Here is a 26,406-nt window from a genome sequence, read left to right on the forward strand (position 1 = left end):
TTCTTTAGTGTTATTTTCTTATTAGGTGGGAAAAGAGATGCAATTTAGAGTATTGCACTGCAGAGAGCCAATCAGATTGCAAGGATCATCAGTGATATCAAAATGGATGTGATAAATTGAATTGATAATTCCAGATAAAAATTGAAGAAAATTTGGTTAACCAAATAAGACCTAAACAATAAGGCTTAACTGTATAACAAACTTGGCCTGTAATGCTACATGTACACCACAATAACAAGCCATGACTACTTCAGAATAATTTCAAAATTTTCCAAATTCATGCACCTGAATGACTGTGGGTTTTATAACATTTATATTGTACAAAGCCTTCAACACATCCTCTCTTAATCCAAGAGGGCTAAATGATGAAACTTGTAACTCAATATCTACATCTTTGTCTGGCCTGAATGCAGGATTCTAAATGAGGAAATCAGCAAAAAAAAGCAATTGTTAAACTAAAAAATTGTTTACATTTATGTAAGTATTTTGCAACATTTGTATCTTAACTGAATTTCAGGTCTGTACATATATGTTATTTGCCGGCTGGGAGGTCCGTATGGTGAAAAACTGTGACCTCGGTCTTGAAAATGCTGCCCGAGGCCTACGGCCTCGGGCAGCATTTTCAAGACCGAGGTCACAGTTTTTCACCATACGGACCGACCCTTAGCCGGTAAATAACATATTTATTGTTTTTAAACTTGACGAAATTCTTTCCGAAAGAACCCGAATGATTTATGGACGTAAATACGGCAAGATCTTCCATAAACTGAACAATTTTTGAGTGGGTAAATGGTAGTTAAAATAGAGGTGATGCAAATTTAAGAGAGATGCCTTAGCGAAACATTTTCATTTCCGTAACGATAAAGGTGATTTAAAAGGCTTCCAAACAAACTTTGAAACATTATTTTTACAAGTATCTGTCACAATCTGACACCTGTCAATTAGAGAGCGCGCAAGAAAAAAAAGCGTAGGAACATTTGAAAACCAACAGAACTAGTTTGGCAAGGACTGTCACGACAATGTTTTCTTCAAAATCAGTCAATGATCTAACGGAAAGTATTATTCACTCTCATCGAACATTCATTCATGTACGAAGATTTACCTCTGTTCATTAAGTAAACGGCGAGGAAAGTAATTGTGAGTAAATTCAATTTTTTTATTTTGAAGTTGTGAGAGTTTGCTCGTTTGTTTGCTGTAATGGCGTGTTTAATTCTGGTCTTTCCTTCACAAAAACTAAGTTCGAACGGCACACTCCAACGAGACACAAGGGAATTTAATGCGGCCTTTTCTCGAAAAATTCCTTCAATTTCTGTTGTGCAATTTACGGTACAAATGTCCAAATTGAACGGAATTGGAAAGACTCACCGGGAGCGTATATTTGTTGTAGAACTTAAATTAAAACTTCGCTCGCTATTTCACTATGAACAAATTGCTCGAGAAAATTCAGATATTAAATGAATGAAAGTTCCATCGTTCAGTTTAACTGTAAACCCAATAACTCACGTTTCAACTTTCTGGGTACTTTTTGTGAACGATTAAAATTAATTGCAAACGGTTTTTAGGCCGCTTGTCAACTAACGTAATGACACTATTGTTTAAACAAATTCATTCTGAAACCAATATTTTTCTGTCAACCAAAGTGATTTGATAGAGAAAAGAGAGGATTCATAAGTTATTTATCGGCTTGAGGTAGTGACCAACGTGTTTGCTTAAAAATACTGCCCAGCCGGAAACCGAGGTATATTTATGAAAAATGACGAAAGTTGGGATGTACTCGGCGACTCACGAAAGCGTTACCGTGGCCCGTGGGCAGAGATAGGAAAATACTGACCGGGTAAAGAACCAATCATAAAGGGGTAAGTTTCTAAAGAAACTGTGGTGCTGCGTCGGTGGGAGAGTATAGCAGGTAATTTAGTGTTAACAACTGGGTTGAAAACGTAAATTAGCCACCGTAAAGAGTAAAAAAGCTGACGTTTCGAGCGTTAGCCCTTCGTCAATCGCTGTGACGAAGGGCTAACGCTCGAAACGTCAGCTTTTTTACTCTTTACGGTGGCTAATTTACGTTTTCAACCCAGTTGTTAACACTAAATTACCTGCTAAAGAACCAATCAGATTGCAAGATTCGTTACCGTGCCCTCCCTTGGGGAACCTTGGGTCACCTTTTATACTCTAGCACCCGGTGCTGCACCATTTGCCACACCTAATTACATTAGAAGTTGTAGCATTAGTTATGTGGCTTGTAAAAATTCACCATCTTATTACTCACTGCTACAGTTATCAATATAAATTCTGCATGTGCACCTCAGAACAAGATGGCTCAATGACAATTTCTTTGCGTCCTTTTGATATTGTCTCTTTGTTACTCTGCTGCTCCTGCGATGGTCTTTTTTGAGAAGCCAAATCTCTCCTCCTGCTCAGTTGTCTTGAAAGTGCAGACTTCATATCCTGTGTGTTATACAAAAAAAGACAACAAGATTCAGGTTTTCAAAATATTATCCCCATCATTGCCTGAGTGACGTTCTGAGTATCTCACACAACTTGCCATTTGTGTACTTACATTATGTAAAGTTTGTAAAAAACTATAGCGTAACAGTCAAATACCTGCACTAAAGACATAAAATAACCTGGTCTCTAAAACTCAAAACAAGGATGAACTCTGAAAAATAATTAGTCAAATGTGCATTGGCCCATGACTTTGGAGTAGGATTGGCTTTTAAGGAGTGAAAGAGCTAGCATGTCAAATATTTTCAAAGATGCTGTTTTGTTTGATTCCAAATGTACAGGAACAACCACAGGCGGCCCAAGCTCCAGCTGTGAGATGATTATCTTACGCAATAACGGTCATGGCGGAATTATAAGAGTTTGTATGGGAATATTTACGACCGCTCTAAGGAATAAAAAAATACGTCAAATTCTCAAAAAAAATACCTCACCTCGCTTCCACAGCGTATTGCTTGTTATCTGACCGCTTACTTTGATGAAAAGAGCCCATTTGAGCGAGTTGTTCATTTCGAGGTTTTCAACGTACATAAGAAAATCGATCGAGAGGCTATTGTTTTATCCTAAAGTAAAAGAAATAAGTATCTACAAGGGCACTTGGCAAGAAACACATAGACGAAGTGCGAAATTTAGCGTAGCCGGCAACTAAGAATAAACTGAATACTTACATGGCTGAGCGACTTGTTCTATTGTGACTCACATTCTCGTGCGGACGAAGCGAAATAACAGTTGTGTTGTTGGCAGAATTAAAATAGGTATTTCCAGATAGAACTAAATTGAATACTGGTATAAATCCTTGCCAGGTTTTCCTCTGACTCCGAAAATAATCACACATTTGTAAACATTTCTGAAGGCGAATTCGATTGGCCCGATCGAAACAATAGCCTCTTGATCGATTTCGACCGGAGGGGACCCGTGGTTCTAAAACAATTTATTGATAATAACTGACGGTGTGGTCCCCGGCGAGGCTCAGTTTGAAAAGGAGGTAGGGTTTCAACGGTCGTGTGTCAAGGTTGATGTGGCCGCGGGCTGTTAGAAACCTCTAAACTGGAAATTTTTGAAGCAAACTACGGCTTAGCGTCGGTTGCACGGGGAAGATTGAGTTTGTAGTGAATTGAAATGAAACTGCAGTGTGTGTGCTTGGATTCTGCGTTGGATTTGTGGCCGCCCGGTCATTTTGAGCTTGGATTTTTCGCTTCTCGGCTCAGGCGTTCGGAATGGAGTGTTCAGCCTTGGGCTTTTCTTATGTACGTTGAAAACCTCGAAATGAACAACTCGCTCAAATGGGCTCTTTTCATCAAAGTAAGCGGTCAGATAACAAGCAATACGCTGTGGAAGCGAGGTGAGGTATTTTTTTTGAGAATTTGACGTATTTTTTTATTCCTTAGAGCGGTCGTAAATATTCCCATACAAACTCTTATAATTCCGCCATGACCGTTATTGCGTAAGATAATCATCTCACAGCTGGAGCTTGGGCCGCCTGTGGAACAACAGAAATGTTTTAACCCGCAAAATTAACTAGCATCTTATGTCTCCTTTCTGTATCACCCCTAAATCACTCACTGAGGTCAGGTAAATAAAGGAAATGGTCAGAAACTTAAGAAGCTCTTGATTGTTAAACAAAGTCTCCTTTTAAAGCACCTTGATAAATGTATAGAGAACAGTATGGAGAATATGCATTCTGATGTTAAGGTGAAAAAGGTTGAAGGTAATAGCTACAAAACCAAGAATAAGAATCAAGGCTAGTTATAAATGAATTACCATATCGGGTTTCACTCGTTTTACTAGCTGTTTAAGTGGCTGTCTGACCGGCTCTTTGACCTGTTTTGTAGATTTAGGAGACAGAGAACTTGAGGCTGCAACTTTCCTGGCCAAACGTGCACATCGAACATGCTGACAACCAAATATCTGTAAATTTTACAGACAGCAAGTTAAGTACAGTGCACCGTTGTTCTAAATGATTACAATGCCCCCCCCCTTCCCTCCCCCATGCAACATACAGACTGACTGAAGGAAAGCGTGACATCAGTGGAAAAATCAACCAATACTAAGCCACCGAAAAAATAATACATTTCTCATGACTCCAATCAAAAGCACGCGGAGTGCACATTTCGATGCATCATGTACATGTATGCACTTGGATCTGAATGTTAAGGCTCCTAGTGCACACGAAAAGGAACCCTATCTAAAAGAATTACTATCTCTGTGCGAATGAGATAAAAAGCTCACTCACAATTTTTACTGGAAGCAAGTCAACTACTCGCCGTCCGTGCAAAACGGTCAGCATTAGATTCCATCCACCAAAACCACCTCGGTCGAGAGGGACTGAGATGGAATATTTAATGACTTGCAAAACATAACCGAAGATTCTCCGCAAGTGATGTAGCCGAACATCCGAAGCTGTAAATCCCATGATTCTTGAGGAACAAACAGAAACAGCATAGCGAGAATTTTAAGTCGCGAACCATTGATGGTAGACATGCAGATAATTTAGGATACGTAAATTCTGTTGATGAGGCGCTTAAACTTATTGCGGAATTTGAAACAGGATTGACGACGAAGTTTTCTTTCTTTAAAGCTGTCAAAGGTTTCGTCATGGTTTATTTATATATATTTGATATAGCTCTTTAGCATTACAAAGCTTTGCTATCGCTATTGTGCATTCTCACTAGTTTGTCTAGTTCAAGTCCTCTGGCATGGCTTGGATGATACCACAATCGTGGAATCATTCGGGTTAATTTAATGCTTACACCTCCTTCCTCGGACAGAAGTCGCAAAATACTGGGGGAAGATGCATGAGATATTTAAGGAGCAAAAATTCGTTTTTTACTGGTGTGCCTTTCCTAATTTGGGAAGGAAAGTGTTCAATTGCCAGCACGGCATAGATTGAACAGCTGGAGAGAAAAGGAAACGAAAAGATACAGAAGAAGTACTGTATATAATAATTTCTTTTTATCCTCAACCTTTGTGTTTCTGTCAACTATGGCTTGCTAATTTGAAAGGCCAAATACATGAATGGGTCATATGACATTGATCTCAGAATACTTTTATGACAAACGTGATAACAGTTCAATCTTGGCTAAATTGAAGATGGTTTAGAAGTTAACAATTGTAAGAACTTTTCACTAACATATGCTGCTAACAAAGGAGAAAATATATGCAATTCTGCATTTTTTGCATTCTATCAAGCAATCATATGTTTGCTCCTTATCACGCTATGACACTTCCGTTTTGTCACATTCCAAAAAATAACTTGAGAAATACACTGTCACTCATCTTACACTGTTATATTTACCTATTACAGAAGGCTGGAAACAAAGATTTTGTTTTCAAGAAAATAAGATTTCTTGTCCAAGACACAAGGAAGTTTGACTGCAAAGCACAGATAAAAATGCGAGAAATTTTATTTTTTTCAGAGAACAAGGTAGTTCTACTCATGTATAAACAGAACAAATGCGATTTAATAAATCAGATATGCGGCATGACTCCTTTTCTTCCATCCCCACTCAAAACAAGCAAACACACGTATAGAGGTTCCAGTCTGGTCTGCAAATGAAAAGGAGGAAGGTGATCACTGCAAAATTAAGCATTAGGGTTCTTATTTATAACATATTGATTATTGTACTGATACTGATATCTAGAAATTAAGGTTGCAAGTAGCAGCCAGCTGAGTTATAGTTTGAGTTTTATCAAGTCCATTACTTTGTTAAATTTAGAGTAACCTTGACTTGAGAGAGGAAAATTGAGGAGCTGTAATATACTAATCATCAATTAGGGACCACAAAGAAAAATTTATTTATAGAGACTTTTGAAGGAGAGGGGTAAGACTTGTGACAAGCTGGCAGACATACAGATAAACTTTACTGCTAAATGGGTTACAATACAAAGTGCTCAGTATTTGGATCAGCTATGGCTCAACTTAAAGTTTGCTTTAGCTTCAAGTTTAATCCTTTGTGGTTTCCTTTCTCTGTGTTTATTTTTCAAGTTATGTACACAGAAGAACACAAAAATGACAAGGAATGCTTTTGAATATCAAGAGGCTGGAATAAGCAAGAAACCAAAACTGAATTTTAAACAGTACAAAGTTAATTTGATCTTCCAATGTTATTTAATTTTAACCATAGAATTTGCTATTTAAATTTATCCCCTCCATTTTTCTGGGTATTGTGAGCAAAAACAAACAATTATCACAAAATGCATGGTATACAATGGTTTGATTCACCAATGTGGCAAAGGCCTTTCACTGTCTATCCATAAAAAAGGAAATAGTTTGTAAACTGTAAGACATTCTGCATGTTGAGTGTATACTTATTCATCCATGTGAAATTAAAGGTTACTTGAAATAAATGTGAAAGATTTATAGGATTTTCAGACCCCTGATAACAATTACTAATGTGCTGATTTGTTGTACTTAAAGGTTATGATTTTGGCGGAAATAGTGGAAGAAATTTCTGGACCTGGAATTTTGTTGCAAATGTTTGTTTAAATCAGTTTAAGTCAGTTAAAAACTCTCCTGTTTCAAGATTACATGATTACCACACCAGAACCTTTCGTATTCTATATTATGCACCATGTTATGATTATGGTTTCAATAATAAAAGGTGCTGACTCAAGAACTTTCCAAAATATCTCTACATACAAAGAAATAGATTGTGGTTATGTACTCCAAATAGCAGGTCACATCAGCCTTCTGTAAGGAAGTAGCAGAAATTTCTGTGGTGGTTTTGGTGGATGGAGAGAAACATCCACCAAAACGACTTTATTCTATGTGTTAAGAGTTATGATAATCATTATGAACGTTTGGTCGGTCAGCAATTGTGCACCATAAAAAATAATTAGCCGGAGCACTAACTGCTAATTAGTGGTATAAATATTTTGTCTCCCTGAACATCTAACAATGGCTATAGATAAAATTTAAAAAATATATTGTTGATGGTTTTGGTCAAAGTTTTGGTGGATGTTCCCTAATGACATCCACCAAAACTACGTAACATCTAAGCACCTTTTAAATACGTGAAATATCTGCATAAAATTGCGTAAAATGTTTTATAATACTACAATCGAACAATAAATTAATACTTACCATTTCTTTAGTAAAAAGTTTTGACGCAATTTCCCAAACAAATAATACACTTAGGTCATCGGGATAAGTCGGCATGTTGTCGTAGCTTCGTAATTTTTTTCCATCATTCCATCTCAGTCCCTCTCGACCAAGGTGGTTTTGGTGGATGGAATCTAATGCTGACCGTGCAAAACAGCCGCCATATTAGAAATGTATCCCAGAAATCCCTGGGTACGAACAAGGAGAACAAACTTACCCGGTCCTCTCTCGTACGAAGGGGGGTCTTTCATCAAAAGGAGAACGTGACGCTGGAGTATGGTAGGACGCAACGCCCATGCGTAATTTCCAAAGAACCTCTTGACACCATGAAGTTTTGATTGAATGTTTTTATCAAGTGCTATTCGTATCATCCACTTGAAAAATAATTGATCAATCTTCTATTAAAAAATTACATCAAACTGAGAAGGGGGAAAAGCTGCATAAATGTCTATGGTAACAAAATTATGACAGTCATAATGGATGTCAAAATGGACAAGTTCACGTGTTTGTAATACCCTCTCGTGGCTCGTGGGACCAACCACGTTGAACACGTTTTTAGTGAGTAGTTACGTAATATACCTAACAACCTATTGCCTCATCAACTTATTATCACGATTCAGGCAATTGTTATTGCTTGGGTACACGTTAGTTATCTTGTGTATAACTTATGATCAACTTTCTTTGCGAGGTACAAAGAATCCATTAAAATTGCCCCGATCTCAAAAATGTAGCTTACCTTTGTCAGCTATTGGAGGTAATTCCACAGTCAAACTGATCCTATCGAAGCATCATTTTTTCTTTTTTACAGGTTTTCCTTTTGTGAAATTTACTCTCTTAAGATCGATTTGTCTCTCGTTTTCCTTTATTTATTTATTCATCCATTTATTTATTTATTTATTTATTTATTTATTTCACGCCATCAGTTTGTGTTAATTCAAACTTTCTCTTTCGCCTGCTCGCACCATACCGTTGATTTAAGGGTGGTCTCCTTTCTCCCTTGTTAGGCAAGTCTTCTGTCAGCAAGATGCTTACGTCAATCACTTGCTTGGTCAAAAAGAAGACAACGCAGCACATGACTTGACTTGACCCGGGCACTTTGATCTTGCCATGTGCCAATGTTCCGGTCAAGTGATTGGCAATCACGTGACCTTTCATCATCTCGTCATCACAATTTTCAACACAGTTTCCCATCACGCATGAAAATATACTCTGATGTTCATTCTAGCTATGGAAAACTATATATTCATATGTTGAATCACTGCGTTGAAATAGTTGGCCTGACAAACAACAAAAGAAGTCCAGTTTTAAATTACCATTTATTAATAAACGGAACTTGAAAAAACTCGTAAACCAGTGCGGTAAATCTCAATCAAACATACTCCGAAGCCTCTCTTTATCGATAAAAAAAGGATTGAATTTCACTGACAAATATAAATGTTTTGCTGTAAACTAAATTCAAACTAATGTTAGTCGTTCTTACTCATGGCAAGCTTAGGGTAATGTAATGTTGTGTAATGAATGAGTTGCCAGTAATCGGATCCCTCTGCTATGCGCAAAGGGTCCTGGGATTGCCACGGGGCAATCAACGCAAAAAAAACGAAAGGTCCAGTGTACGTTTAAAAGAAATTTGACCGGACATTGAATAATTGCATTTTAAACTGTTTCTTTGTAATGTAGGAGGTATATGTCATGAAAGTCACCTGGTTCTCAACTTTAATCAGTTTGGAAATCCCGCGTGAAAAGTCTAACAAGGTGGTCTTATAGTCATGCACCCACCTGATGCAATGAGTAATTTGGGCTCCTGATAATTCGCAAAAAGTCAAATCCCTGAAAAAATTGACAGGGGAACAATATCTTTGGACGACCAATGTATTACGTAACTGACACATTCGCAGAGTGTCGTTTTGTTTATGTTTTCAAATTTATTTATTTGTGTTTTTTTTACACACATCGTAAATTTTTTTTTAAACCAGAGAATCAAGTATTATTTTGGTCTGGAAAAACCTGCAGTTGGCGTTCCGGTAGCTCTATTACACCAGTAGCCCTAAGGGGAAATTCGGGCCTAAATACAGCTATTAAGGGTTCTTTTCAGTACTGACCTCAGCTATTTTTGTGAGTATTTTCACGTGAAAATAGATTTCACAAATTACCTGAGGGCGTTGCATGATAACAAGCTGTGGTGTGTGGCCATCGCTAAAATAGTGTGCATTATGCTGCATTGCGAACATTAGTAAGCGTTGTGAATAGTACAGTGTACACCTTTTTGCGCGGGGGTGGGGTGAGGGGGTCCTAGCCCTACCCAGCCCAGGCAAAGCGTTCATTAGCGCTTCAACACAAATTTTTACACAAGGGAAAAAAATGTTAAAGTTTGAGTACAATACTTTTTAAGTAAAAGATACTGCACGAGCCAAAATTGTTCATTGATAACCCCACTCTCCCGTGCCATGTACCAATGTGCAGTGTGCAGAAACACAGTTGGTAAGGCCCTCCTCCGGTGAAGGTGGCGAAATTTGATCGATGTAATCGATAAAAAGATCTATATGTGACAATTATATTAGGAAAGGAAGTTTTTCTGGCGAATGACCTCGTATAAAGAAAATTTTGCATACTGCAACAGGTTGCTTGGAAAAAAATGAGAAATTCGATAGGTAACGGCTGCGTTGGCGTACGAAGAGGCTTGACCGAAATGTGATCGAATAAGTTCGTTGATTTAACCAACGTAACGTGCCCTCTATGTGCCTGGAATATGAAACCTCCGGGTTAATTTTTTCCTCTCAATCTCAAGGATGAAGACAGAGATTTCTTGTCCATAATCAAATATCCATCAAGCGCCCGCAGACGGTTTTGTATCAATATTATGACAGGTCTCGATGCCGACATTTGCGGTACATGAGCTCTCAATACAAAAGCAATTAATCGGAGCGGCCGGCGTGAAAAAATTCTCGACAAAATGAATTTTAAAGAATGGTCGTGATGCATATCCAGCCTCGGGTTATAAAAAACGATTCGATACGTTAATTGTAATTGATATGTCATGCAAATTTCGCCAAAAGGTGAGACAAGCAAACCACTTAACGCTATCGGTGCCCCTCAAGTTAGCTTAGAATTGCCGATTTTTCAAGTTCAATCATCCCAAGTGATATTATTCGGCTACTGGCGGCGCAATCACTCGTGAATCATGCGAGGGCGATGTGATCCAAACAAAAGGAAATGGAAATTTCACTTCACATGCACAAACCTTGTCATTTCCTGTAGGGCCACCGAGCCGCTTAATGAGCTACTATGATTGGCTAATTTTCACTTCCGATCTCTGGAGAATAATAAAGAATGACAACCACGTGACACATGTCAATCTCCTGGCGTTGGAGGCCAAGCTTAACGAGCGATTGTATTTCCGAAAGGTGAAGGTCTTTATGCTAAGCAAGGAGATTTTTTCTCTCGCCAGTTTCATTGCACATTTAGTCTCGTTTGATGATCGACGAACGTCATGGATCCACCTTTTGATTGTAATAGACACGTACCTCCACTGAGATCTTTTTGGGTTTGGTTCTGTTTTGTCTTGTTAGGTAAGCATTTGTGCCTAAATTATAGCATTTTTGCAAGCTATCTTACTCGCATAAGGTATTTTTAGGTCAAACGTTGTGTTCTGTCCCCGTTATTGTGACATGTCTTTGGTCAAAACCGAGGTAAATTTAATAGGAAAGCACTTTGAAGTTTCTATTTGTGTGTATTTGAGATGGAAGCGAGTTCGATTATAGAATCTAGAGTTGTTGTCTGTGACCAATTCGTAATTGAAAGAAAAAGCAAATGTGCGCTCGCATAATCGGCGGCGTTTGCTTTGTTGTCTGTAATCTTCTCGCTTGTTCCCTTTACTGATTGAAGAAGCTTATTAGAAGCGCTCGGAGGGATCCATGATTCTTTCAGCAGTATGGCTGTTGTCAATTGTAGATGATCGAACGCTTCGCGGTGGGGAATTAATTTACTCCCGATGGAGGAGATAGAGAAATGTTTTTCGCGTCTTTCTAACGCGTGCTTTTCACTCGTTTTTCTTCAGGATCGCATCTCCCACTATCGCTGTCAGCAAATCTACAATGGCAAACTCAACCATTGTCACAAACTGTGGAGGAAGGCAACACTACTACATTTTCTTGTTCGGCGCAATACATCAAAAAGATACAGGAGTACGACTGGGAATTTAATAATCAATCCTTACCAGGAGACAGTCGTTTTGTTAAAAAGGACGATGGTAAAATGTTAGAAATATCTAACGTTAAGTTTGAGGATCGAGGAAACTATAGATGTGTGGCCAAAAGGAAAGGGAAAACTCTGGGCACGAGTCAGAACGCGGCCTTAAATGTAAAAGGTAAGGAATTAGTACCAAGGTTTGCTTGCATGAAATTTAGGGCGTACGTCTTTCCGGTGGAGTTGGTTCCTCGGTATATCTCAAGATTTCTGGCGACTTGTTTTCTCTTTCTCGTGGGGGGGCATTAAATAGATTATTGTACATTGGGTTGCATGCATGGTGAAACGGTAAATTGATCGATAAGGGCGATTTATTGTTGGTCAGTGTCTTGCAAAAGTATTATGGAGTGTTAATTTCCTTCAGTCGTATTCTTCCCATTGCGTCAGGAAAAAAATCAAATAATCTGTTTTTGTTTTTTTGCTAGGTAGAAATCAATAAGTCGCACTTAAATCTTCGATTTAGTTCAAGTCATTATGCGGTCGAATCTTGAATGCTATTGTTTCGATTTTACGTAGCTCAACATATATGGCGCTCGCGGTATGTTATAGAGTTTCCTAATGTTTGTGCGACACACTTGATTCAAGTTCAAGTTTGTTTAATCTAGTTCCCAATTCAGATCATTTGAGCTGTAGCTGTGGGTTTCTCGAACACAAGTGTTCGAATCTGATGGAAATTTCCACGCGGTCATAACATTTTGAATAAGCGACATATTTTGTGGTAATTTCAAACTTCCCATCTGGATCAATTTTCTGTTCAACCGCGCCGAGGAAATTTGTTTGGTATGAAGTTGTTTGTGAATGGATCCAACCTCGTGCAAATATACGATTACATGGTTACAATCGAATGCTCTCCTAATTCAGAGATGATGAAACGCCACATGTTGTGCTCAAAATAGATAAGATACAGACATTTAAGTGTTCTACTCAAATCACTAGTGCATTACAATGGTTTTGAATTGGTTCTTCGGTTAGAGACGTCAAGTTTACTGGCGGATGTGTTTATTTGAGTGTATTATCAAGACGAATATCATTTTTTGTCGCCCTTTCGAAGTCACAGACGCTGGATACAGCTTTTAATTATTGATAACGTGCTGACGATTTTTTTTTTGCAATACAGCTGTGAAAGAACTCTATTGTCAAACAGCTGTTATGTCGTGGGGTAAATTGCCAACATATAAGTCATAATATGATTTTCGGAGATTACATAAAAAACTTCACAAATCTTGAGGAAGTCTTTTGCGTTGTGATAAATCTCAATACCGCCGAAGAGAGAGAGAAGATTTATTTTATTATGAATTGAAGCAATTTTTTTCCATGAATGCGAATGGAAATTTGCGTATTTTAAGATGAACTGACTAAATGTCGAGACAAATTATAGTTTAATAAATTCATCACTCGAACATGCAGACGTAATTAGTTCTATGTGGATTTAGTGTTCTGTTGTTGCAACAATGTAGTTAATTCATTTCTAACTTTTTGTAGAAGTTTTGAACTTACGAAACGACACAAGTTACAACAAATAAATACCTCACAGATACCATGGATACTGCTCTGAGAAACTTGCATATCATTTCTCTTTTTGCCTTGAGGGCATACAAGAAAACAATGGAACTTAAAAGAGCATGGTTTTTTTGGGACTGTGGTTGCTACAAAAATAAAACTCACCATATAAATTCTTTTTACCTGTAGTTTTGAAAGAGGCTAGAGGAATGTCTGTCCATTTTTCACAGAATTTACTTTTCCAAGGAGGAAAATGAATAATTTTCAGGCTATTTTTGAGTCTTTTGAACTTAAGCCTTGAGGCTAGTGGCAATCTAGTCAATGGGATGAAAGGTTTCAGTTCTTTTTTTATTATTATCTTTCTGGAAGGGAGTAGGCTTATAAATGTATCACTGAATTTCAAGTATCTCAAAATCTGTCGCATTCTGTAATCTGGGTGGTTTAAGATTTGCCCCACCCAGGAAATATTAAATACTTAACTATGAAACAATAATAACATGATCTCAGATATGGTGCATTTTCAAGTCTGCTTGATGAAATAAACCTAGCAGTCATCCTTTGAGGGATTTTAGAGAAAGACATAAATTCTTGGTGTCTTCTTCATAAAAAAAACATGCAATTCTGCTAGTATTAAAATATTAAAGGCAGGCACCTTAATCAGTTCATGTTATACTTACATGGATGTTCTTAGAGAGAGAGAATAATTATGAGGCTAGGAGGTAATGTTCTCATGAAGTAAAATAAAGTTTTGTCCATGTTTTATCGGCAAATTTTAAAGGCGTCCCTACAAATACCATCTAGCAGATGAGGACTTGATCATATATTAATTGATGCAGGGACTAATTGGTCACAGACATTTTTGTAAGGACTCTGAAGTGTTGATTTTATCTAAAAGTGCAAGTATGTAATTTGACATTTTTTCATGAATTTTTGTCAGAGAACCTATATTAACTAGCACATCAGACAGCCATATTTTAATAATAGATACTGGGCATGCCGTTGGAGCTTAATTCCCTTTCAAAGGTTAATGGAAAAATGAGCTTAAACTTAGCCTCAGAAGCAGCTTAAAGGCAGATGCTGTCATTAAAACAAAAGAAGGATCCTATATGAAATTACTTTGTCCAGTTGAGATTGAAATGGCATTTTCAATAACCATATTAACTGTAACCCTTTTTTTTTTTTTGCCAAAATAAACCCTCATTTTGAGTTCTTGCGTATTGTTTGTTTGTTGCACTGAGAAAGTGATTTGCTTTGACATGTGCCACATGAGAATGTCATTACTGTTGCATGGCTTTTAAAGTGATGTCAATTAATCGCTTTAATCTTGTATCTGCATCCTTGAGGAAAATAACAAACGGTGTTTGATGTCAAATCTTTTCTTCTTTGCAGGAATTTGCTCTGCAATTCAATTAAGCATAAAGCCCACTGGCAAAATATTCTTAACAAAGACTGATTTACAGCTAAGATGTAAGTGTTACATTTATCCTTTGGGAACATATGTTTGGACAAAAGATGGGAAAGAGGTTGCCACAGATGCACGAGTTACTATCAGTCGCAACAAACTGTATATTAACAATGCAACTGTAGGAGACAGTGGTGAATACTCTTGTTCAGCAACCACCCAGGATGGGTCAGATACCAGACGTGCAACATCTCCATTGTCAGTTACTGTAGTTGGTGAGTATTTGGTATACAATCTCTGAGCTGATACTGTATTTATTTATTATATATTGTAAATTTAGACAAGCTGGCCCAGTTCAGCTTTAAAGCTGGTTGAAGTAGGGGTCTGTGTAAACAATAACAAGGCCAGACCATAATGCGTGGGACTGTGTTCCTTACTCTTTGCAAGAGGTGTATGAGTGTTTTTTATGTCTCCTGCTAACAAGTTCAAAGAAGATGCAGGAGACTAGCTTACGGTTTATCATCCTTATCCGAGAAAACTAGGGCATCTCACCATTTGCAGATGTCATAGCAAAGGCAGCACTGTCTCCTCAGTTGTTTGAAGACCCTACGTGTTGGTCCAGTCTGAGGCTTGAACCCTTGACCCCATGACCCCTTGAACCCATGACCCCTTGACCTCATAACCTCATGACCTCCTACACAGCAGTTTAGCACTCTACTCGATAAGCTAATCAAGGGCTGTTACATTTCTCTTCCTTTAGAAGTTAACATATCAGACATAGTTTGATGCTACACTGGTTTGCAGATTTAGACCCTATGAATAGACCCATAGGGTCTATGAATTGTAACTTCTTCGGTTACATTCATTAAATCTGCAAACCAGTGTAGCATCAAACGATGTCTGATTGTCCACCTGGTTGCCGTGTGAACTTTAATATAAGTTAACATATGTTTCTAAGATGCAGATTATTTTATGTTTGGGGTTATTTTATTGCTCTTTTTGACAAATCACTTTAATTCTCATCATGCAGTTCTACATTAGGAGCTTAAATGCATACTTCTGAACAAATTTTTAGGGAAGCTGGGAGTTGTTTGCCGTGTACAGCTGCATTAGCAACATTTGCAAGGCTAACAATGGTATTTTATCTTGTTGGTAAATTTACTATCTGACATGAGTGTCTGGATGGTTGGTCTTGTAAGCTGTATATATAGATCTGGGTTGGCTTATTGCGTCATTAGATATGCATCATATTGTGTTTCAGATATATGTTAGATGTTAAATACTTAATTCTCGAGGAACTTATCATATAATTTCTCTTATTCAATAGATGGACAACATCCTCAATTTCAAATTCCTCCTCCAAAGGAGAGAACAGTTTTACCGGGTAGTGAAGTAGTCCTCCCTTGTAAAGCTATTGGCAGCCCAACTCCTAAAATTAAGTGGTATGCAGGGAGTAATCGTAGCCCATTGCAAAGCTCTTCTAAGTACAGAATTCATGATAATGGGACACTGGTGATCACAAATGTTGACAAGCAAGATGAAGAAAAATACAAGTGTACGGCAACAAACTTGGTTGGGCAAATGACCACAGAAAGTGTTTTGAGACTTGCTTGTAAGTCAATGGCATATTATTTATATAAAAGCTTGTAAGTCAATGGCATATCTATTTATTGGCATGGTTTATTCATACTTAAAAAAGAGACTAGTGTAAAGAATGTTCGAGGTTACTCCCAAGAAATCTCTCTTTCTTAGATTTCTGCTTAAAACTCTTTAAACTGCTCTAAATTGGCAAGGAGATGGTATAATTGTCATCACAGGGAAGTGACCATCTTGATTTTTTGTGCGTTTATGTAATCAAATATGCTTGATTCCTGCTCTTTGGAGCTGTATGCATGAAAACCCAACCCAGGACAAAATAATTTTTTAAAAAAAATCAACTTTTGATATCAGGTAGAATTGTTATTCCATCCCAGTGTTAGGTTATTTGTGTTTCCAAAAAATTGTTTTTACAAAATTCCTGATCACTTTTTGCTCCAAACATTCCTTCATGATCCTTAGGGGTTTAGGTACTGTTTCTTTAGTTTCTAATAATATACATGAAAAAATTACTCAGTTTTGATTGGTTAAGATAAGATCAGTGCAGAAGAGAGTTAATTCAGTGCAAAGAAAGTAACAAATCAGACATTCTGGTTGGTCAATAATCAAAGAAACTCGTGGATAACCAATCAAATGTGAGCCTTGGATGTCACAACAAAATTTAAAAATTTGTGAGGGAAACAATGGCCGGTGTTTTAGGTAGGTTTTCTTTTGCCACTGCAACTGAAAACGGCTCAAACAATGAAAATACTGTAAAAAACACCGCTTTTTGGTTGTTGGTTTGGAAAAAAGTGGTGTTTAGAGAATGGAATTGCCAAGGAAATCGAAAATTACGAACCAACCCAGCTTAACACTTTGCTCAAGCAATCCAATGCCAAATTAAAAACAAGCATGGTTAAACCTCAGAAACAACAATTCCATTTCATCAAAAGTGATTCAGACATAAACTGAACAATTCCTTGAACTGTTTAGCCGGACTTTGAACTTTTTTGCGGCCTAAAGATGTGAACATATCATTGCATATTATTGTTTTGATCATGTGTGGTTGTTTTGACCGAATGCATGGTTTGAATAAATTATTTTTGCACTTAATGTATGTGCTTTGGTTATGCTTAATTATGATAAGCCATCTTGTATTTTTTCATGTTTATTATTAACACATAATCACATGATTTTTCTCGTGAAATTTGGAATAAATAAGCACTTAGTAATTTTTTCAAAGACCACAAATTGCACTTGCCCTATGGGCTCTTACAATTTTGTTAGTCTTTAAAAAAATTAACTTGTGCTTATTTATTCCAAATTGCACTCAAAATCATGTGATTACCCATACAAACCAGTTTATTTTTTATTAATGTTTTTGTTGTAGTAAAAGAAAGAAATTTTTTTTTCTCTGCAGACTTGAATAATGTTACCCTGGACAAAACCAAAGTATATGTCTTATTCAATGACCCACTAGAAATAACGTGTGACCCACCTGAAGCAAGGCCAGCCGCATCAGTAACATGGCTCAAGGCAGCTGGAGAGACCCTGCCTAAAAGATTTGATATAAAAGGTTGTTGTACTCTTCGGAACAATAGAACAAAGCTTAATGATGCTGGAAGTTACACTTGCACAGCAAAAAACATGGTTGGAAACAAATCAGAGACTGTTGAAATTACAGTTGTTGGTGAGTATTTATTGGCACTTGCTGTGATGCGGTACATGTTCACAATGTGTGGTTATCCTCTATGTACAATTGTTTGTTTGAAGTGAAACCTTGACTATGGATTGTTTGTTGGTAGACTTTTTTCTTAGTTCTTCCTTGTTACTAGATAAAACTCTGATGGTAGAAATGGGACAAGCTACGGTACCACGAGGCAAAGGGTTGCAGAATTAGAGATATATAACTGATCCTCTGTTGCTCTTTAACCCTTAAGGGGTGGGCGCTTGTGTCGAGCTGGGCACTTATTAACTTAGGGTAATTAAATAAATATGGTAATTCCTGGGTAGTTCCTTGGCATTTTGTCATATTAAAAGGTGGAAGGTGTAGTTTGTAATTGAAACCTGATAAGTTATATTGTTTTGTATTTAGAGCAACCAAAGATTGCTTCGAAACCCAAAAACGTATCTATTAAGGAAGATGGAAAAGCTATTCTTGACTGCAATGCTAAAACCAGACCAACCCCCAACATATCCTGGTACAAAGATGGCAAATCTCTCAAGGTTGACAAGAAGCGGATATTTAAATATCTAAATGGAACACTAGTCATAAACAAAGTTATCCCAGAAGATTCAGGAAAATACCAATGTTCAGCGGATGTAGCATCTTGGTCAGACAGTGCAGAGGCTTCTGTTGATGTATATGGTAAGTAAGGTCATGTTTTGACTGATGATTAGATGGTCATTTACATATCATTCACATATACATGTAACTTATCAGCCACTAGATGAATGAACAACAAGACAAAATGGATAGAAACAGGGTAGATGCTAATTTGGTAATTTTTCTTCTTTTCAGCAAAAGTAAAGCTGCGAGGTATCCATACCAACCAAGTGAATGCCAACCTACACAAACTTCAAAAGATCCGATGTGACTTTGATGGACACCAACCCATTAGAGTTACCTGGAGGAAAGAAGGAGGTGTAAATATTGATCCAAAACGAGTTAGACAAGAAGATAGTATGCTGATTTTTGAAAAAATTGAGAAAGCAGATGAGGGCCATTACTGGTGTAAGGGTGAAAATTCCTTCAGCAGTGCAGAGAGCTATGTTAACATTTCTGTTTATGGTAAGATCATAATCAAATTATTATGGGCAAGTGGAATTAAAATTTTAACAATTTTACTGAAGTGATAGTGCATTCACTGTTATACACATCCTTGTTATTTTTGTCACGGCTGAAATATAGTGATTTTCCAACAGTGTATCCCACGTTTGTCCTGCGGCCGAAGAACACGACGGCTTATGTAGACGATCATTTGTGGCTCCATTGTAACGCATCAGGTGATCCTAAACCCAAGATCAGTTGGAGCAAAGAAGCACAAGGAGGGGACAAGCTGGATAGAGAGCGTTTCATTCTGTTCCCTAATGGAACTCTTCACATCAAGAAGGTGCAATTCGCTGATGAGGGCAGGTACTATTGCATCGCCGCAAACCATGCTGAAATGAAACAGAGCAAATTCAGTCTTAAAGTACAAGGTAAGTTCACTTCTGTTGTATGTCACAGCGTTTTATTTTCTTTTGCTAACCTGACACCTCAAGCTTTGTCCTCTTTCCTCTGTAGGCTTTTTTTTTGGAGGGGAGGAGGGGGTTGGGATTGTTAAAGTGGCTGGTGATATTAATCTTTGCTCAGCTTGGTCGTTTTTAAAACTTTGGTTTTTGTTTTATTACATTCAGTTGAAAGCTGTTCTAATAAAAGTCACTAATCCGTGATTTTTTTTATCATTACATTGGACAGCTCATCCCATCGGCGAAGTTAGCAAATCGACAGCCTCAATGGCTCGCACAATAGGAATTGCAGTCGGGTGTGCTGCAGCTTACATTGTTCTGGTGGTGGGTTTGATGATCTATTGTAAAGGGCGGCGGGCCAGGCAGAACAGGAAAGAAGAGGTCTTACCTCCAGAATGTGAAAACTGTAAGTGTCGTAGGTTCTTGAATCGACAACAGAAGCATTCTGGCTTCATCTATTTGACGAAGCTTTTATGATAACAAAATGAGCCTGCTAAAGACATCCAGTTTGTTGCTAGGGTGATAAAATTAACCGGTTTTAGCCAGAGCACGTTGATCAGAAAGACCCTTCACGTTGGTGCCTGACTTTCTGTGATGGAGTAACATAGAATGAAAACACTGTTTTGTGCAGTTAACTTAGTGTTCTTGAATAATTTTGAAGTCGCTTTATGTTTGCTTTCAATTGAACTTTTACAACCTGACCTGTTTTCTTTGTTACTTTTGGTCTCAAAAGCCACCTAATCCATTGCTGCCAGAGTTTATGCGGGTATCTTTGACATGAAGCGACTCTAGTATTGTTTCTCCTTCTGGACGGGTTGTAAATATCCTGGTTAAGACTCTAACTTAGATCTCTCTCTAAGGATTCTAGCGCGGTATTCATAAGGCCCCACACTCGCACAACTTTGACCTCTTTTGAATTATCAACAGTGAACGTCAATGGTGACGTCGAACATAAAGACGGAGAGGGTAACGACATGACAATGAACCCCATTTACAGATCACACCCTGGCTACGACAAAATGGAGTTTCCTCGACACGATCTGGAGGCCATCAGGAGCCTGGGTAACGGTGCTTATGGAAGAGCATTCTTGGCGCGAGCTAGCGGAATCCGCGACGGTGAGAAGGAAACCATGGTGGTGGTGAAGGCATTGGTGAGTAATGATGACCAAGTGCGCGAGGATTTTAACAAGGAAATGGAAGCGCTCTGTGGTCTGCAGCACGATAATGTAGTCACTCTGCTCGGTGTCTGTAAGGACGAAGAACCATTTTACATGATCTTCGAATCGTTAGAAAAGGTACGTCTTAACTTAAGGTTTTTAGAGTTTTTGATGTGAGTATACAGTCAAATCACCACAATTATTAAACCCTGTAACTCTCAGGATCTGATTGTATATTCTCCATTTAGATGCCGCATATTTCGCCTTGTAAATTAGTTTTCTGAATTTGGTATTTGATTAAGATGACAACGTCTAATTAATAAGTTTAAGTATTCTCATTTCCTGTTTGCTGGATATTGTATGGATATTATAAGGAGAAGTTACATGTTTATCACAACCCGGAGTTAAAGAGTCAATGCTACAGATGTAATAGGTGATTTCTCATAACAGTGTGAATACATTTTCGAGCAAACAAAAAATGGAAATGAAAGAAAAAATTCTTTATTTAAATGATTATCTTGAACTAAAATTACTACTAGCGTGCGGGAAGTTGCGGTTGAACGGACGGTTAAACAAACTCTCTAAGAGTTAAGCTATTACAATAGTTCCCTAGAGATCAGAGCACTGTTTGTCCAAAATACAAGTCAACGTCTGAAATAGAAGTGGTCTTATACGAAGCGAGAGGAGGCGGGAAGGAATGGGAATCATTCAGAAAGTTGGATTGTTGATGACGGAAGAGATACGTGCTTATTGGCTTATTTTCAGTTGACAAAAAAAAAAAAAGTGTCAATGATGTTTAATCAGATTGCCAACGGGAAGGGCAAGATTGCTATTGCTGTTGCGCTGTATCTATAAGCCGTGTTTTTGATGTCGCAATCAGTTTGGAGATGATAGGAATCTCGGATTAACTGTTAAACAAAGAGGTGGTTAAGATTAGAAAGGTATAATTTCAACTTAACCGCAAGAGATAAATGGATCAAAGGCGGTGAACGGTGATAGATAACATGAGACTCAATTTCTAATGGTTAACCAAAAAACCCTGGCCGTAATATTCTCACCAATTTTTGGCCAATGTAAAATATTAGAAATGATCGTGAAATACGATCATACGATCATGAAATGATCGTGAAATACGATCATACGATTCAAATCTAAGAAAGTTGTTAATTTTTCTACCTCAATGTTAATCCTATAATATTTTGCAAGTGGCGCTGCGTCGTTGGGTTATGGAAAGACAGTTTGGTTTTATCAACTTATTGATAAGCGTAAATTGGCCATCAGAAAGAGTTTCATTTTCACCTCATTTTAAGATAGCATTTCGAGCGTTATCCCTTAGTCGTAGCGAATGACAAAGTCTCAACACTCGAAACGTCAGTTGTAGGCGGAATTGACATGCGCTCTCTTTGTTATCGCTGATAGAACGCTAAATACTTTGTTTCTTAACAAAAGGAAAAGAAAAGCCGAACAGAAATGTTACTCCTAACTGTTTAAGCTGGGGGTAAATCGATTCCCCTGCTTTTTATGCAAAAAAAAGAAACTCGAATCCGATGAACTAAGATCACTATCTTAAATAACTTGCCATGCCATTTAAGTCTAACCGCAGTGACTGCGGTTAGACTTTAATTTCCGGGCATGATAGAGGCTTAGAAATTAGCATTAAGGATTTGTTAGCAATGACCGACTGTAATGAATGACGCCGCTGATTTCATATTTGAAAATCCATCGAAGAAAATTTACATCAGGTCACAAAAGCAGGTTAATTTTTTTTACGATTGCATTGTTTACTTGTCACCTCATTTTAAATTTGTGGATTAATGGATTTTTTCGGCCAAGTTTCCATGTGGTCTAATCTGGACACCCTACTTCAAGTAATGGAATTCTGTTTGAGTAGAGTTCCAAAGTGAGTCCTTTCCGAAGAAGGGTAACACAAATCTTGTCGAGTTATCATAAACTTGCAGCTTAGTGACAACTCTTTCCTGCCGGTGGTGATTTTCTCGCAAATTAACAGGATATTGCAGACCCAGAAGGGGGCAATTATCATAAAACATATATTTAGGTAGGGGTTTAACTTGGGTGTGCCGTGAACTAATCGGCTTTCTGGTGTTAAATCGCCCTCATGTTGGATGTCCGCGATCTGTCAGAAGGCCTCCTAAGTTTGTTTGAGTCGAAGGTCACGAAAAAAAACGAAGGAAAAGAAATCATTTTTTTCCAAGTATTGTAATTGACTAACGAGATAAAAAGTGTGCGTTGGTGTTTCTGAGCAAATTAGACACGGATTAACTGGAAAGACAATTGGATGCTTCTTTCATGTCGCAATAAATTGTCGCACTGTTAAATAGTTTATTTGCAAGAAACTTTAAAAGCGTTTGTTTACTCCACTTTTTGCTTTGATAGTTCCTAAACCTTTTAAACGATTCCTTATAAACAAAATTTGTTATTGGGATAACATTGCAAATGTTAAAGAGCGAAAGAGAGGTCTTAATTGATTTATTTGTATTTAAGTTTGAAAATAACTTGCGCGGGATTTAAAACCGTTTAATCAATCTTTAATCCTTATCTTTCTCCTTTGGCGCTTTTACTTCATTGAATGACCGAGACAAAATTCCTCCTTACATTAAAATATTGAGCTGACAGGTGGTGTGAATGAAGAAAAATGTTAATTTGGGGATTGTTAGTTAACACAATACCAAATTCTCAGAAGTAACTTCATAAGAATTTTTTTAACAGACTTTAAAGAGAACTACTAATGAGACCTTTGAAGTGAATTGGTGAATGATGGGACTATAACCTACTGATTAACATTTGAGGCTTGGTTTTTGTCGCAACAAGCTAAATTGTGGTTTGTTTTTGTAACTTGTGTTGTGATTAGTTGGCGTGCGGAACCCACGTAAACTCTTCACGTTTTTCAAGCGAGCAGGAGCACGTGCTTGACCTGCCATTCTTGCTTGCCTCGTGCCTCCGTGCGCTCGCCTGTTCTGTAGGCTTGTTATATTATGCGTTAATTGTTTAATGGTTCGCCGAATATCCAATCATATTATTAGAGAATGGTGGGGAAATTATAGTTTATGGAATTTTTCTCCCTCTTCTTTTTTTAGGGCGACTTAAAGCAGTACCTTCTGTCTTGCTATGATAACGGCCGAAGTACGTTGAATTCAAATCAGAAACTCGCCATTTGTGGACAACTGGCGACGGGAATGAACTATCTAAGCTCGCAACACTTCGTCCACAAGGATCTTGCTGCAAGGAATTGTATGGTTGGTCGAGATATGCAGATCAAGATAGGCTTTTTGAGTTTCAGTTACGATCTCTACAACAAGGAGTATTACCGCTTCAACAACGTACAGATACCGTTAAGATGGATGCCTCCAGAGGCCATTTTCGACGATGATTTCTCCGAGAAGAGCGACGTTTGGTCGTTTGGAGTGTTGGTTTGGGAGATTTACACTCTTGGTCAGCTGCCGTATCACGATCGGTCGAACGAGGAGGTCCTGAAATGCGTTAAGGATGATCTGCGTCTGCCAAAGCCTGATAATTGCCCGGATACGGTTCTCGAGGTTCTGGAGAAATGTTGGGAAGGGAATCCGCTGGCTCGCCCGTCCTTTGCGGAGCTTATGGATGACGTAGCGGGGATTAGCGTGGATAGTCACGTTTGATTTCATGGCGTAACCAACCCGCTTGAATTCTGTAATGAAGTTAGACTCCCTGAACCGTGAACCACTTCCTTACTAGCCAGTGGTGTCGTGATTTTTCAACCAAGGTGATTACAAAGTGCCGAATAGAACTAACTTATTTCTTGCTGACAGTGTAATTTCAAATTAGCGGCACTTGGAGAGATTTTGAACTGAAGGCTTATGAATGATGCTTTCTAGATTGCTGGACGTTGTTGTTGTTTTATTTTTTCACGATTACGGAATGCAATTATTTTTTTAGGCCAGAATCTCGTGAAGGGATTGTATTTTTGCGCACAAGTTTCTGCTAAAGATCAGGGAGTTTAATTTATTTCAATTGCTTTGAAATCCATACCGACGTGGTATCAGCTACGACTGATGGTGAATCTATTTTAACCGATCGATACAAAAGCCTTTACAAAGGAATCTGGACAGAAAAAGCAAAATTGAACTTGAAAGTACAAGAGATTTGTTGGCCATCCTTTTTCCTCGCTACTGATTGCCAAGTAGGCAGAACTTGAAAGAGTTTAGAAGGATTTCGTAATCTCCTTGGACTTGTACGCGTGTGCAGGTAAATTACATAGACCAGTCCAGATCGAGATAACATAAATTCGGTGGAAAATCTCTGTAGCAGTGAACACCGCAAAATGTCTAGGTTTATGATTTAGAAACCGGATTACTGGAATATTTTTTGCTCTGAACTAGTTTAAGTTTGGCGTGGTGGGCATAAAATTAGTATTTTTTTTTAATCACGATAGCTTGCGTAGCCAACCAGAACGTGAAGATAAACTTGCCAAATAACCAAAACAACGCGCGCGTTATTTTTATCAGCCTTGAATGCTTCGATAAAGGTATTTTTCTGTTTTATTGTTACAGATATTATTGTATTTTTTAAACTTGAATTTGTACAAGGGGACAAGATGAATTAGCTTAGATTTAATTTATTTTGATGGGATGTTATGTACTAATTACTGTTATTGTGCTAGTAAATAAATGTCAAATTCGTGTTGTCTTACGTCATAAACCTTGTGACTGAAGCAGAAACGAAGGGGATTTAAACGAAAAAAAGATTTAGGTAGACCCGGGTTTTTGAAGGTGAATTAGAAGTTATGTTTAGGTACACGGTTGCCCATAGTAAATTGTTTGCTTCCACTAAATAATCGCGCCATAAATGTAAAAACGTGTTAATGGTTTCGGTAGCTTTCTTGGAGAAATTTTCCAGTCATTTAAGTTAATAGCATTAGTCGAAAGGTAAAAAAATGTTAGATTTAAAAGTAATTTTATAAACTTGAATTCCAGTTAAGCAGGGAAACCCTTATTTTATTATACATTTTGTTTTTCTTGGTCGTAAACCTTAGTGTTAGATTTGAAGATGTTTATGATAAATGCCAGTCTCTTGACAACTTCGTACCCAGCCCTTCCCCGCTCATCAACAGTCAAGTGTTAATGTTGTGCTAGGGGAAGAGTAGGTGTGCAATTGCCCAGATACTGACATTGATATGATTTTTTACGACGTCAAGAATTACAAGGTTATTTTTTTAATTGTAACCATTGGAATTCTCTGTTTGAAGGAGTTCCTAGATCCAGGCTACTTTTGAAGGTGCTGCGGAAATTATTTATGTAAGCTGACTGCTTTTTGTGTGAATTGTAGAGCGTACTAGTCGCTTTTTTTTATCGACTGGTAGTAAAGGGGCTGCGTGCTTGCTTCTAAGGTGTATTGGTAGAGTAGATTATAGTTCACTTTGTAAAATTGAAGTAAGAATTTTTTTTGTGTGTTTTGCGATTATGGTTTAAGAATAAGAAACAATGTAACTTAGCAATTATATTTAGACCTAAACAGAGTACTCTATGATACAGTAAAGAACTGATGTCGTGTTGAGAAATTTGTTATTTTCAATTGAGACTTTCACTTGAAAAATGTACATATTCTTAGTAATTTGTAGATTTTTTTCGGTTTAACAATCCGTGTGATCTTAGCTACCTGCAATTCAATTTAAAAAACAAATAAAATTGTAGATTTTATTTGACATA

The 26,406-nt window shown here is 37.7% G+C and overlaps 1 protein-coding gene and 3 long non-coding RNA genes across 4 annotated transcripts; 2 read left to right on the plus strand and 2 right to left on the minus strand.

Moving 5' to 3' along the window:
- Positions 1–210: 210 nt before the first annotated feature.
- Positions 211–4,401, minus strand: LOC136282091 (uncharacterized). Its single transcript, XR_010718084.1, has 3 exons — positions 4,261–4,401; positions 2,302–2,445; positions 211–417 (listed from the first exon to the last, which is right to left on the minus strand). It is a non-coding gene; the product is annotated as an uncharacterized lncRNA (long non-coding RNA).
- On the plus strand, positions 4,281–6,864 carry LOC136282092 (uncharacterized). Its single transcript, XR_010718085.1, has 2 exons — positions 4,281–5,086; positions 5,916–6,864. It is a non-coding gene; the product is annotated as an uncharacterized lncRNA (long non-coding RNA).
- On the minus strand, positions 5,881–8,375 carry LOC136282090 (uncharacterized). The gene is made up of 2 exons (XR_010718083.1): positions 7,583–8,375; positions 5,881–6,045 (listed from the first exon to the last, which is right to left on the minus strand). It is a non-coding gene; the product is annotated as an uncharacterized lncRNA (long non-coding RNA).
- Positions 8,376–10,978: 2,603 nt separating this feature from the next.
- LOC131784915 (inactive tyrosine-protein kinase 7) lies at positions 10,979–26,402 on the plus strand. The gene is made up of 11 exons (XM_059101755.2): positions 10,979–11,166; positions 11,655–11,963; positions 14,732–15,019; positions 16,072–16,356; positions 17,740–18,009; positions 18,415–18,687; positions 18,841–19,110; positions 19,245–19,520; positions 19,780–19,956; positions 20,478–20,845; positions 23,803–26,402. Exons 1-11 carry the CDS (start codon positions 11,088–11,090, stop codon positions 24,358–24,360), a joined length of 3,153 nt encoding a protein of 1,050 aa, XP_058957738.2. The 5' UTR covers positions 10,979–11,087; the 3' UTR covers positions 24,361–26,402.
- The last annotated feature ends 4 nt before the right edge of the window (positions 26,403–26,406 follow it).

This window comes from Pocillopora verrucosa, chromosome 7 (genome assembly GCF_036669915.1).
Source record: "Pocillopora verrucosa isolate sample1 chromosome 7, ASM3666991v2, whole genome shotgun sequence".
NCBI classification, from domain to species: domain Eukaryota; kingdom Metazoa; phylum Cnidaria; class Anthozoa; order Scleractinia; family Pocilloporidae; genus Pocillopora; species Pocillopora verrucosa.

Coding starts and splice junctions, on each gene's coding strand:
- LOC131784915 (XM_059101755.2), top strand. CDS start 11,088: ATGGATCCACCTTTTGATTGTAATAGACACGTACCTCCACTGAGATCT. Junction 15,020..16,071: donor ATTGTCAGTTACTGTAGTTG/GTGAGTATTTGG, acceptor CTTATTCAATAG/ATGGACAACATCCTCAATTT. Junction 19,521..19,779: donor ATTCAGTCTTAAAGTACAAG/GTAAGTTCACTT, acceptor TACATTGGACAG/CTCATCCCATCGGCGAAGTT.